The sequence below is a fragment of the Falco peregrinus genome, chromosome 1 (assembly GCF_023634155.1).
Source record: "Falco peregrinus isolate bFalPer1 chromosome 1, bFalPer1.pri, whole genome shotgun sequence".
In the NCBI taxonomy this organism is placed as follows: Eukaryota; Metazoa; Chordata; class Aves; order Falconiformes; family Falconidae; genus Falco; species Falco peregrinus.
The window spans coordinates 60,768,779-60,782,626 of record NC_073721.1 but is presented as its reverse complement, the minus strand read 5'-3'; the positions used below and the strand labels follow the sequence as shown (position 1 = coordinate 60,782,626).

General features: G+C 38.0%; 1 protein-coding gene across 1 annotated transcript in view; it reads left to right on the top strand.

The window, feature by feature from the left end:
• The first annotated feature begins 208 nt into the window (after positions 1-208).
• Positions 209-13,848, top strand: part of MYBPC3 (myosin binding protein C3) — a 61,395-nt gene continuing 47,755 nt past the window's right edge. Inside the window, exons 1-5 of the mRNA XM_027785134.2 lie at positions 209-358; positions 9,426-9,692; positions 12,233-12,328; positions 12,594-12,680; positions 12,819-12,967. Of these exons, the coding sequence (XP_027640935.2) occupies positions 334-358; positions 9,426-9,692; positions 12,233-12,328; positions 12,594-12,680; positions 12,819-12,967 (624 nt within the window). The 5' untranslated portion in view covers positions 209-333. The remainder of the gene's footprint in view (positions 359-9,425; positions 9,693-12,232; positions 12,329-12,593; positions 12,681-12,818; positions 12,968-13,848) is intronic.

The window sequence follows — 13,848 nt, the reverse complement described above, 5'->3', positions numbered from 1 at the left end:
GAATCTGGAAAATGTACCGTATGCATGTGCAACATCAGATGGTGCTCTAGTTTGTACCAACAGATCAGCGGTAGCCAGTCTTGGGTGGTTTGAGCTCTCTGGCTCCTGGAACTTGGCTATATTTATCCCAGCTGATGTAGCCTGTCAAGTGTGCCCTGCTGTTGATAAGGTGCCGTAGTTGACAACAGTGGGGGATCAAGGGGGAGGAGCAGGATAGGGGCTTCCACCGAGTGTTTCTTTAGGGGGTCTCAAAAGCCCTGGAGTCTCATTCCTTTTTAATTTGCACCCGGCTTTCTAGACACAACTGGGAGCTTCATCAGAAACAAAGTGAAAATGCCAGAGCCTGTAAAGAAAACAGGTAAGGATGATAACTGACAGACAAAATTTAAGAACAGCTTGAAAGAGAAAAATGCGAGTAGCTTTTGTATGCTGGAGAAATGAGATGCCTCAGTGAAAAAAAAAAAAAAAAAGGGAAAAAATTGTATTTTATGAAGTTATAAGAGATGTTGAGTGATCTTGCATCTTGCAGAGAAATCAGTAAGTAATTTGGCAACCCTCAGCCACAGAATTTTCTGAAGAGACTTTGGATGATGAAAGAATAGAGGTGAAATGCATTTCATTCTCAGATTCTTTTAATTTCTTGTTTTCTTTCCCAGTCACCTTTAGGACTCTGAAAAAAGCTTGTAGTCTGTCTCTTGGGCAGTTAGGCAGTATAAACTTCGCCTGCTTTTGTTCTGGCTTTTTTCTCTGATAATTTTGAGGAATTGTTATCAGCAATATTTGATGGTATTTGTTGTTATGAGATCTCCGAAAATTAATCAAATGGCACCTGGTTCAGAGCTTATTCTTTCTAGTTCTTCCAGCCAGTGACAGTAGAGGTCTAGGAAAAAAGAAGACACTGTACTGTAAAGAACCTATGTGTATTTCTTTTCACTTAGGCTTCTCCATCATTTCCCCTCTAGCCAGAAGATAACTTGCCATTTTCAGAAAGCCAGGGCCACAGGGCCCAGTGCAAGTCCTGCCCCACTAGAAAAACATCAAAGATTTCAAACTGAGGAAAGTTCTAATTTAAAACTGAGAAATAAGGAATGACTCAGAGGCTGCCCACAGAAAAGAAGAGGAGGCCTAGGGTGGGGTGTAAGGTTCAGTGAATCTGTTTGTCTGAGAAAGAAGAGAGCCCGGGAAGCAGAGGCAGGGTGAGTTTAGCTTCAGGACACCTGTGTGTGGGTAGAGAAAGATGTCTCAGGAGCACTTTGTGTCTGCAGTTAAGTTTGGGAGAAAAGTTGTCAAAAGCTAAAGTTACGATTGTTTAAAAAGTGTGCACATAACCAATACCCAGGGCTGGAGAAAAGGGTACTAAATCCAGGATTCTTCACTTTTAGAGTTCTCAGTTCACTGATTCCAGAATCTGATACCCAGAATCACTACTACCTGGCTGTACCGTACAAGGTGCAGGCTTTTTTAATAACGTGCAGTATCCTGCTGTTGATACTTATTAATGTAGGCCTTTGTGCTTTGCAAAGAACTGAACAGACATTGGTCTCCTGTTAGGCTGGTTGATGGAAAAGTCTCCTGTGGTCACCAGAAGCAAAGAACAAGAACTTGTTAAAAACTGTCAATTTGGCCAAAATATTTGGAATTAACCACCACCAGAGGCAGACTACTAATGCAGCCCGTATCTCCCATTAAGAACTGCAAAGCACTAAAGCATGATTAACTCCCAGAAAGATTCTTTATGTTCCTTCTATATAACTCTGAAGCAACAGTGGTATCACCAATCCTTCAGTTTTATCACAACTATAACATCATTTCATGTTCTTAAAGCCGCAATTTCTGAAATCAGATAGTAGAATGGTATATCAAAAAGATGTATATACCAGACCTTGTGATTGTAGTGAAACTTTGAAAATATAAGCTGTAAACGTCCATCAATCACCCCAAAAATAAGACATTCATAATCATATTCTATATTTAAAGTCACTCAATTTTTTAGATTTACTGAAATGTCTAACTCTTCTGATTGACAATGCTAGCAAAAAGAAATATGACAGAGTAGGTGAAATTTGACAGTGTGATCACCTAGGCATTGTGCCTTTTGATTTCTAATGGTTTAACTGCCTTTACATTAACATTTTCAGTCTCTGTGGATGACGGGCAACTCTGTTTGTGAAGACGCCCACCTTTGCTAGGTAACAGTGAAGAGAAATTCTATTCCGGCTTCTTTCTCCAGAGTAATGTAACAGGTGTCCAGCATGACTAGTCTTACACAATCCTTGCAGACAAACCAGCCCAAACACTGTGATTATCACAGCAGGGGGAGGAAAAGCTCTTATTACCCACTCTGACGGAGACAGCGCAGTCACATGCCCCGTAACTTCTAGAGGGGATCTTCTCATTCTCCCCAGAGAGACGTTAATATCTTTGGGTTTCTGTTTCATGTTGTTTATATAGTTCAAGCCATTTCAAGATGAGATAATGTTCAGCACAATCTCAGGAGGGCTGAATAATTATCTAGCTATTCATACTTGGACAAATCATGATTCCTGCCTTTCACAAACATTACCATTAAAACACTCAAGAACCCTTTATTATTTAGAGATCTTTAGCCTATATTACTGAAATTTGGGCATATGGTGTATAATAGGTAAAGGAATATGCTTCATGCCAGAGAATCATCAGAGATCTGCTTATATCTGCTGTTTTAACAAACCTTTTAACATGTTTTTTTTTTAAAAAAAAGAACAGACACCAAAAAAAAACCAACCACCACAACAAACCACAAAAACTAAAACAGTGAAGTAGATTTCCCAAGCAACACTCTTGCACTCTAAGTTGTCCAACTAAAATACTTCAGGATAAGGCACAGCCTTATTTATTTAAAAGATACCAAGAGAACCGTCTTAGCTTTCCAGAAAATCTATTCACTCCCCAAGAGCAACAGGATTTAGAACATCTGTAGTAATTTAGTGTCAGAACAATCAAACATTGAAAAGCATCACTTTTTGCAGGCTTCTGTTGCAGAATCTTTATGTTGTTCTCCTTTGATTTAAATGTTTCATAGTTAATACTTGTTCGAAGGCTCACTTTTTGGAATGATTGGATCACATTTTTTGATGTAAAAATTCAGAAAGGTTAAAAAAACCCCAAGCATTTCCCTAACAATATTTTGTGACATTTTGAGGAAACAGCTGACCTTCTAAACACCAAATTTAGCAGATAAATGGGACTCAATGGGAAACATGTGCATTATTATATCTGGAAAAGAAGTCTGATACTACTTTCTCTGAAAATCAGTCAATTTTTACTCACTTATTTTATAGATTGAGTTTAAATTTTGCAGTTCAGGTTAGGAAATTTCACCAAGGGTTTATAAATAACCTGGCCTGTAAGTCCACAGAGGCTTTTGGTGTTAATATTAATAATCAATGTTGCATAATGAAGAGTAAACTGTAGAATTTTAGTCTGAATATAAGCTCATCGGTTTACATTTGCAAGCACCTAGCACTGTAAAGTACTGCTCCATGATAATGAACTTTTGCATTAAACTACAGTAATGCAAAAATAAATAATAATAAATCATATAGATATATCTTCCTCTTTTGTAAGTTAAGATTCAAAGAATTCAGAATAATCTGAACATTATTATCCCCATTTCACAGAAAGTATGATGAATGCATAGAGAGAGAGGTGACTCTGCTCAGTGAAACTATTTCTCGCCTGTTGCTCATGTTACAGGAATTTACAATCTCAGCTGCTGAAGTAGGCAAGGGAATGATAAGATTGAGTAGTTCAATAGCTTCTGGATCACGGAATGATTAAGCTTGTAATTGCAAGAAGCCACTTAGGTCCTGACCGAGGAATGCAGAGCATCTTTATATAGTTCCTCAGCAAGGAATTTAGAAGCTCTGTGACTGAAGTTGCTTATCCACAGTTTGGCTTTTAACTCCATGGAAGAGCAAATGGTATAAACAGAAAAGTAGATGCCAAGTGTAACTACTAAAGCAAAGATAAATTTTCAACATGAAGTCTTAACAAATTAAGGAATTCCAAAAGTTAATATTACTTTTGCAATATTAATTAAATACATTGGCCAGATACGTATTTTAATACCAAATACACAGAATATGCAGTAAGATAACTCAGCTTTGTGGGCAAAAAAACTGTGACTTTTTTTTTTTCTCATTATGCTCATCACAGATTTCTGCTGGAGTTTGTTGCATGTGCATTCAACCAGATACATTTGATTCTCCTGAAACATTTATATCTTTAACAGTTTTTATTTCAGAAAAGCAGAAATATAATTTGAAAGCCTTATCTAACACACATTCTTCTCAAGTACTTATCGCCCTCTCCTCCGTGTACATATCACAAATAATGAACGATGAAGAGCTGAAGTCAGAGGCACCACTCTGAAGAGCATGATGAAATGAAAATCAGGAGAATGGCTCTCCTCTGTCACTCTATCTAGTTAAAATCACTTTTGTGGAATCCACACTTCTTCCTCACTCTCATTTCACATCAAACATACTTCAAAATTCAGTGATTTGAGGAAAAGTTTTCCACCTAATGCTTGTGATTCTTAGCAAGCCAAATTATTTAAAGAATACGATTAGGAATTGAAATTATTCCAGTTATTTAAACATTATTTTAACATACATCTCACCTCCATTTTTTCTGGCAATAATCAAATTGGAATGTCTCTTTTAGCTTCTAATACTAACTTTTTTTTTTAATTAGGGATACAATAGTACTTGGTAGCTGTTTACTAACAATTTGATGCTGTACAGAGACAACAGAAAAACAGTCTCTGCCTCAAAACACTTACAAAATGAAAGCCCAGTAAACACATACATTGTTCAACAAAAGAAAAAAAGGAAATCATGATGATTAGTACAATAGATAGTGACCTGGGTATTAGTTTAGCCATTTTCTAGGTTTTTGTACAGGAGAGTGTGAAAAAGCTTTGAAGCAGAATAGCAAACTAGCTTGACAGTGGATGTGAGAAGGACATTGCTTCAAAGCAGGTCAGCAAGTGAGGGAGAAAGCAAGAAGGTGCTAGTATGAAGATTTAATAAATGGCAGCAGTAAGAAGGCAGAACACCAGTTTTATTACTTTATTTAGGTGAACAGTGAAGGAAATAATTTTTGGAACTTAAATTATTTCATTCTAGTTTAGTTTGGCTAAAAGCAAATACATTTTATATTTATTTAGCCTCCTGATTGAAAAAGTTATTAATAAATTATGATCAAAAGGCAATCTGATCATGGACCTCCAAATAGAGCTTTTTATTACTATTGAAGCTGTTAAGTCATGTAGCATGCACAACTGTACGGCTGATGTGTACATCTCCAGGTGTTATAAGACTTAAAGGATGGGTGCTGCCTGCAGCTTCAGGTAGCAGCAGTAATTAGCCACCAAGAAGTTTTTTCGCAAGACTTATTGCAGACCATGTGCAGCCTGCTTCCTCTTCTGCCAGGGCTAGAAATTTGCTGGTTTACATTACTCGGATGTTTTATGAAGTTCTTTGCATTATGGAAGCTAGAAGTGATTAGGAAGGTCTGGGATATGAGAAGTGCTGAGAAATGGGTTAGTACACAGTGGCTCTAGCCTCGTTTTCTTTCATTAGCTCCATGTCTCTCTTACCTCCCCGTGTTAACAAAAGCAATTCCAATTCCAGCCCCACAAAACACACACAGAGCACCTATCGCCCTCCTTCCCTTCAGTAACTCCTGTCATCATCAGCACTGGTAACTCATGTGCATCTCTGCCCTCTCTCCAGAATCGCTATAGCACATTAGTACCAACGTCACCTTTCTCTCGCTTTGTGCAGGGTGGGTTAGAATCTGTTGGGAAGCAGAGAGTTAACAAAGTGAGTGGCAGAGGACATGGGCTACTTGGTCATCAGGTGCCCCAGCCCGATGGCTCCTAAGTGCATGTTCAACTGGAGTCTGGATAAACATGCGATAGTGCCTGAGATCTATCTGTCAGTGTCTGACAGGCACAAGAGCTGCAAGACATTCCACAGCATCACATGAGAGGTGGCACAGTCATCGTGTTTTCCACAGCCTGATGGTGGTGGTCGTATCCAAGCGTGTTTTGAGTATGGGATGGATATATGGAACTCAGAGGGGCGTATCTGGGTGGAAGCCAAGTTTGAAAGTGAGAGAGATTGCCAACTTGGGAATGTGTTTCTGATGAAAGCAAGCAAAAGCCTGATTCTCAGGACCGACAAGAAGTTTTGATTGGTGGCGTTTAGGAACATTCCTAATGAGGAAATAGCTAGATTAGATTGGTATAACCACACATGAAAAAAACATCTGCTGGTGAATTTGGATTTAAGTGGTACTTGAAGTAGCAGCCACAGAGAGGGAGACCAGGAATAGCTGATTACTCAATTATGTTTAAGCAGCCCATTTCTCCTCCAGAAGGAAAAATGATGGCATTCTCTTCACATGCTTGTTGAGCAATCTCTTCTGCAACAAAGTAATATCCTGTAAAATCTCCAGCCATACTTCACTACTTTTCTTTTGCAAACATGAGCCAAGAAAGATGGAAGGGAATACAGACTGATACAGAGACACTACTTTGGACACTGTCGCCCACTGACTCTGCTTCTCAAGTGCAGGAAAATGACCCATAAGAGTCTCCTTTACCTGTGAAAAAGTAGGTCCTCAACAACTGTTCTTGCAGGCCTTTATTCTAATGGGAGATTTTTGGCTTTTCCAATATTATGCTTTAGTGAAAGTACTCACAATCCTTTTCAGTTGGGTCTGAAATGAATCTTTTGGCAGGAAAGGGGGAGAGAGAGAGAGAGAGAGAGAGTAGGGGGAAAAAAAAAGACAAGGAGACTTACTTGTAAACTTCTACATATGTATCTAGATTTCCCAAAAGTCAGAAATACGTGGTCATGTAGATTACTCACTGTGCATGTAGTTCTGGCTAACAATCTGTTTTTGTTGAGTCATCTAAAGTAAATGTAAGAAACCTAATCACTTTGCAGGGTGTGCAGCAGATCGGAGTTACTTCCAAGTACGTATGTCTTGAAACCCTGCCATTTGTAGGCTGGAACCTTTACAGATCACATTGCTGTTAAGTAATTAATATATTTATAGATTTTTTTGTGCTTAAATAGGAGAGTGATGATGATAGCACTCAGAAACAAAAAAACATGCCTTTTTGCTGCTATATCTCTGGCATCACAGGGAAAGAAGCCAGCTAGTAGGTATTTCAGGAGTGGGTTCCAGAACTGGCCTAGCTCCCCACCGTGCAGTAGCCTGGCCACCTTTATGTCTTTTGAATTCTGTCCATCAAACCTGCTGCCTACAGTAACTCTTCTGCAATTATTCACAATACACTGCAACAAATCATACCCTGCTGCGTTATTTACTGAAGTGCAATACTGTATCAAAAGAAGTGCAACTGATAACAGGCATTTGAGTATTAACGCTATAGTAGAGCACCCTATATTCTACACAGCACTATATTCTGTTTAAAAACAATTACCCCACTTACAGGACTGAGGTTAGAAAAAAATCAAATGAAAGCACACAGGGACATCCACTCCCAGAAGAAACTTAACGCACTTACATCTTAACATGGAAGAAAAGCAAGCAGAAGAGTACAACAGGAGCTTATTCCAGGCTGCTATAGGCTCAGTGCAAACCAAAACAGCTTTTTTCATCAAACACATAAAATGTGGGGAAAAAAGAAAAAAGAAAGAGAAAAATGTACTTCAGGTTTTTCATATAACAGAAGCAGGCAAAATACAACAGGTAATAAATTCTCAAGGTATTTGTAATTGATAATTTAATTTGTTTAAGCAGCTTTGAATCCTTTGCAAAACAATGCAAGAAACATGAACTGTGAGATGACTAAAGTCCAAAAGCCATCAGATGAAATCTTTGCAGATGTAACTCCACTGAGGTCAATTAATTTATTCAGTCTGAGGACATGCTACAGAAATAGAGATTTTGTGCAATGAACAGATGGTATTATTAGTCATATAACATTTATATTAGCTAAAGCACCTGTTTGAACATGAACATAAACTGTTTATTTTAAAATATTTCCATGCCATATTCCTTTCATTTTTATAAAGCAGAATCAAGAGTCTAAAGCTAATTATAACCACTGTTGTGGTATTTGGAGGAGTTCTTTTTGCTGCCCAGTAGGAAAGCCATAGACAATTTGCCACAGAGGTGACAGATGCAATTAAATGTGATGGAATTACTAATATTTTATAAAAGCTTGGTTATGCAGGGCTAAGTCAGTAAAAAGATGACATAATGATGCACAAAAGACATTCAGTGTATGAATCAATGTTAATTACTGGTATTTTTATACATTAACATAGCTTATTGCAATTAGCAAAAAGATAACAGATTTCATTAAGACCAAAACATGAGCATAAAATGAAAAACTTATTTCAAAATATAGTTGAATAAATCTAAATAAATAAATCAGGACAAAGAAATTACTAAAATAAGTTACCTTATTAAATTCTAATCTTGAGAAAGTTTAGGATACTTATGGACTGAAATCATGATAAATTGCTTGCTTTCCAAATTCCTGTTTGTTGTGCTACTTTGATTACATATGAACCAAAACATAATTTGATTTATGCCTGTTCACCCCATATATTATTAATTTCATTAATTCTCTTTATAAGCATCATAAGTGCTCCTTGGCACACAGAGGAAATATTTTGATCCACTTTGTAATTAATTATAAAACTATTTGCTGTAGACTGCTACGTAGGCAAGTATTTTAACTTTTAATGCTGAATAAATATTTGAATGCAAACAACAACTCTTATTTTAGCTGGGATAAAATTACAAGGGCCATCATAGGAGAATGCATCTCTTTCCACTAAAGCCCTGATCAGTCAAAACAGAAGGTCTAAAGATGAACCACCCATTCATTGTGGTATATTAGGATGCAGGTTACTGCACAAACTGCACTTTTGTTGAATGATCAGATCCTGATCCTATTTAACAACTGTATTAAGCAACTGTTATGACAGAATTAATATTTCTAAATAAAACTGCATGGCAAATTATTGTAGAGAGCTTGATATGTAAGCATACATATCGTGCCATCTTGTCATAAATCAAAACATTCACTTATGAAAAATCAGAGCTCATTATGGGGGGAAAGAAAGACGAAGATGGACAGTGAGATGAGTTTGCTAACCATTCCATTTTATTTCACGACAATATGGAGAAGATATGACACCTCAGTCAGAGATAAACTTTGTAAACTCAAAAGACAATTCCACAACTTCTCGGTGGAAAGTGTTGTAATTTATATCTTGCATGGGCAGATGGGACAGAAAGGAGACAGCTGTTGCAGCCACAACAGCTGACTACACCAGATATGCCGCAATTGCAAAACAGATTTTAGCGAGCCCTCTCTCTTTTTTTAGTTTCTGCATTTACCAAGAAGCCGAAGACAACAGAGGTGACAGCCGGAAGCACAGCTGTGTTTGAAGCAGAAACAGAAAAAGCTGGCATCAAGGTGAAGTGGCAGCGAGCTGGCACAGAAATTACTGAAAGTGAGAAATATGTCATCAAGGCAGAAGGAAACAAGCATTCACTGACGATCAATAACGTAGGAAAAGAAGATGATGTGATATATGCTGTAATAGCTGGAAGTTCCAAGGTCAAATTTGAACTCAAGGTCAAGGAACCAGGTACAGCGTTCCCTAAGCAATTGGCAGTTTATCAGTATTTGCAGCCCAACATACAACCTTCATGAAAGGCCCATGGAAATCAGCCTACCTTTAACCCTGTAAAACCTCCCTACCAGCAATACATCCGTTTTGCCCAATTATTTGAAGCTGCTCATTAATATTAAGCTGAGGAATACATTTCCTGTGGCTAAGGCACCAATTTCCAGATGTCAGAAATCCACACAGCAGAGATCACAGAGGAAATCCCAATGCATGACTTCAGAATTCTCTGTCAAGCTCTTCAGCTTAACTATCGAAGAGCAAAGCAAAGCCAGTTTTACCTAACCTGACCTAAACCAAGGGGCCTGCATCTTAGGCCTGGTATTTTAATTCTTTTAGATTATTTTATTTAAATACAAAATTGTTACAATTTGCAAAAAACATGCTGTAATGTTTTTAGGAACTCATAGGTTCCTTGAAATTGCCTCAAAATCACCTGCCAATAAAAATGCAGGTTTCAAGAGGGACTTAAATACAAAGAGTAACCTTTGTATTGTTACCTTGTGTTATTTGCATATCACCTATACTGCCTCTGTATGCATTAAAAGATCAGTTACATGGGAAATTGAAAAACTTCCCCAGGCCTTTCCTGGGAAAAATCTATAAAGACCCAAATTGTCTGGAATTTTCTCATGAAAAATGCCTGAAGATGCTGAGGATAGATGAAATCACTCATTTTTTGGAACATGTTGACCTTCCTGATCCCTTTTTTCTCCCCTCCAAAATGGTCCCCACTTACCTCTTCTGGTACTTTAATTTTCCCTATTTATTTTGGTGAAAAGCCTTAAACCCCAATTGTTTATCTTGCCTCCTCTCCTTTGCTACCACTTGTTTATTCTAGCAACATGCTGCTAGTGAGATCTTCTGGTCAGCTGAAAAGATACTGGTGAATATTTAACAGGGGACAAGACATCCTGTTCCAGATAAAAAGACAGTGCGTGACAGGTTATGAGGAAAGGAAAATCCTACAATTTAACAGCTGTCAGAGCATATGAAAGTATAATCCTGCTGACTATCTCATCCTGAAAGTAAACAGGTACATATTATACTAGTTATATCTTCCTCATTTTCTTTCAGGTTAGTTCCAGGTAGACCCTGCTACAGGCAGACAGTCTACAAATAACAGAGTTACTGAATTTGGAGGTGTAATCATCACCTAAAAGCAAGACACCTCTGACAAGCTCACATCAGGGATGGAGATATCATGATGGCAAAGGAGAGATAATTTTCCTTATACATTATATATTGGCCTTATATATATATATATAAAGCCTCATAATAAGCCTCTTCTAAACAGCTACACAACCAAGTTGTGAGAGCATCTACACTGCATTAGGTAGAATAATGTTTAGTTCTTTCCAGTAAAAATTAAGTTGAAATTTATTTGGACAAGATCCAACGGGATACCTTCTAACAATAAAAGTGGTAGAATTTGATACTTAAGTATTAAAATAATATCAATTTTAAATCACACTGTTTTCTTTCAAGACACAAATACAGTTTAGGGAAAAAAGTATAAATTTTCTGAGAGCGGGCTTGGCTCATGTTCATATGTTTGCAGACACTGTCTTGCTTTTCAGACCTTACTAAGATGAGATTGTTAAAGAGTAACTGGATTACCCATTATTATTTTAACAAACAATAATATTTCTGGCTCTTCATTATCAAAGGAAAGGAAAATGGCCCCTAACATGCCCAGACAGAGCCCCCTCCCTTTGTGGCAGAGGAGCCACTCAAATTATTCATCACAAAGCACAACAGGGCCAGAAATCCCTGGTGTTAAAAATAGCCGGGAAACTGCATGCAGGACTTGTGTGAGAGGTAGGCGAGACCCTTTGGAAGTGGCTCTACCACCTATGGAAAAAAAAAACCAACAAATCTTGCTGCAACTGATCTGTTTCAAGAAATTCTACCTCCCTCCATCTGTCCCAGTTGCTCACTCCTACTCCCTTTTCGTACATTTCTATCTTCTCTATTGTGCCAAATGCATTTGCCTGAATTTGTCTGTGAGGTCATTGTTTAACTGAGAGGCCATAAAATACCATGAGCCAGGGGAAGAAATGATAGACGGATTTTTTAAATACTTTCTCCATATCGATTACTGGCAGTGTCTAGAGCTTTACTCAAGCTGCACACAGCAGTAGCATTTGGAACATTACATTCCAACAGCAGTTAAACAAAATCTCATGAATAAGCAAATTGTTTACAAAAATAATAGCTGTGTCATTTTTTATTACCTTTCCTATTTAGACCACTGATGTTAACATCAAACAACAGTGTTATTCATCAGCTGACAACTTTTTACACATCAAGACTATACAATTTAAAAATGCAGCTTCAGTAGGCCCCTTCTGCTTCCAGCACATCCTCAAAGTGCTAGAAAATGACAGCTAATCCCTCTGCATGTCCTAACATATGTTAAAAGCTGTTCTTTTAAAAAATTTCTTCGGAAAGGAAGTAAAACATGACTTTCTCTAACCTTGGCTTACATTCATTTCCAGAAAAGAGTGAGACAGTCACTCCTGCTGAAGCTGCTCCAGCCCCAGCTGCCCCAGAGCCACCTGCTCCACCAGTAGAAAGCAGCCAAAACACAGAAGGTAATAGAGAATTAACACTCTTAACCAAGTCTGGTTCATTAACAGAAGGGAAGAACGGGAACATGGACTCCTTAGAGTCAGTGAGGTAGGGACGGGAGCTGAAAGCAGACCACTAGTGATAATGATAGACAATAAAGAAGAAGGAATCTCAGAGACTGAAGAAACACATTGAGATATTTTGAAATGACTTAACAAATTCACTACACAGGCTGTAACAGAAGCTGATGCAGAAAGTTCTAAGCAGTAATTCTGATGTTTATTTCAGTTGCACCTGCTGGGACTCACCCAGAAGAGCCTCTAGACCCTATTGGGCTCTTTGTGACACGACCCCAGGATGGAGAAGTTACTGTTGGTGAGTACAAAGTGTGAGTCAAGTGATGTTTGTAAACTGCACCTGTTGCTTAGACTATTTAGCTCTCAGTGTACAGGAGTGATATAACAGATAAATTAAACACTTCATAATCTTATTTTAACCTACTTCCCTTACAAGGTGGAAACATCACATTCACTGCCAAAGTGGCAGGTGAGAGCCTGCTGAAGAAACCATCAGTGAAGTGGTTCAAAGGAAAGTGGATGGACCTGGGAAGCAAAGTGGGGCAACACCTCCAGCTACATGACAATTATGATCGAAATAACAAGGTACAATAGGCAGAGTAAGGTTCTCCATCTTCTGGATACTAATCTTTAATCTGAGGAAAAGACAGGAATATTTCGATATTAAGGTACCCAAAGCTACACACAATGCTATACTTATGCATAGAGGTCTTGTTTTGACCATGCAGGCAAGAGACAAGCACTACATAGAGACTCTTGTACACATTATCTACAATGAAATGAGATTTTCTCATTCCTGTAGGACTAGGGGAGTAGTTTTTGCATCTACTGCAGAATTCCCTCCATCTTCCTCTCAAGTAATAGATACCTGTTATGTTTAAGAGAAAACAATAGATCAGACAAATCTTTGAGTATGGTCTATCCTGGGTTTAGTACATCAAGCATTCAGCTACTAGTGTTGGAATTTATTCTTGTCTTGCATTGTCTACACTACTTTAAATACCTGAGTAAGATCCAACTGTACCACAAATACATTTGAAAATAACATAAATCAGGAATACAAGATAGTCTGTACCATGACTTCTCAAGCCTGTGTGGTATGTGAAACACTACTACCCTCTCCTGGATGGAACAGAACAGACTTGCTCACATTAGCCACTCCTTTTGCTGAATTTTTAAATGTATCGTATACATTCTGGGTAGAGGCTGTATTTGTTTAATGAAAGCTCTGCCCTGGTTTCCAGTGTACATACAATTACTGTATATGATGACTGCACACACCAGTACACCAGCAGAGTTTGCTAATATAACGACGTATCCTCTGGAAGACCTGTTCTGATAATACTCTTTAGCTGTCCCTACTGAATCGGGTGGCTCCATGCAATTTTTGTGACAGCAATGAGTTACACGCTCAGGAGGTTCTTAATTCTAAAAGGACACAGAGGCACATTTCATCCCCTGCCTAT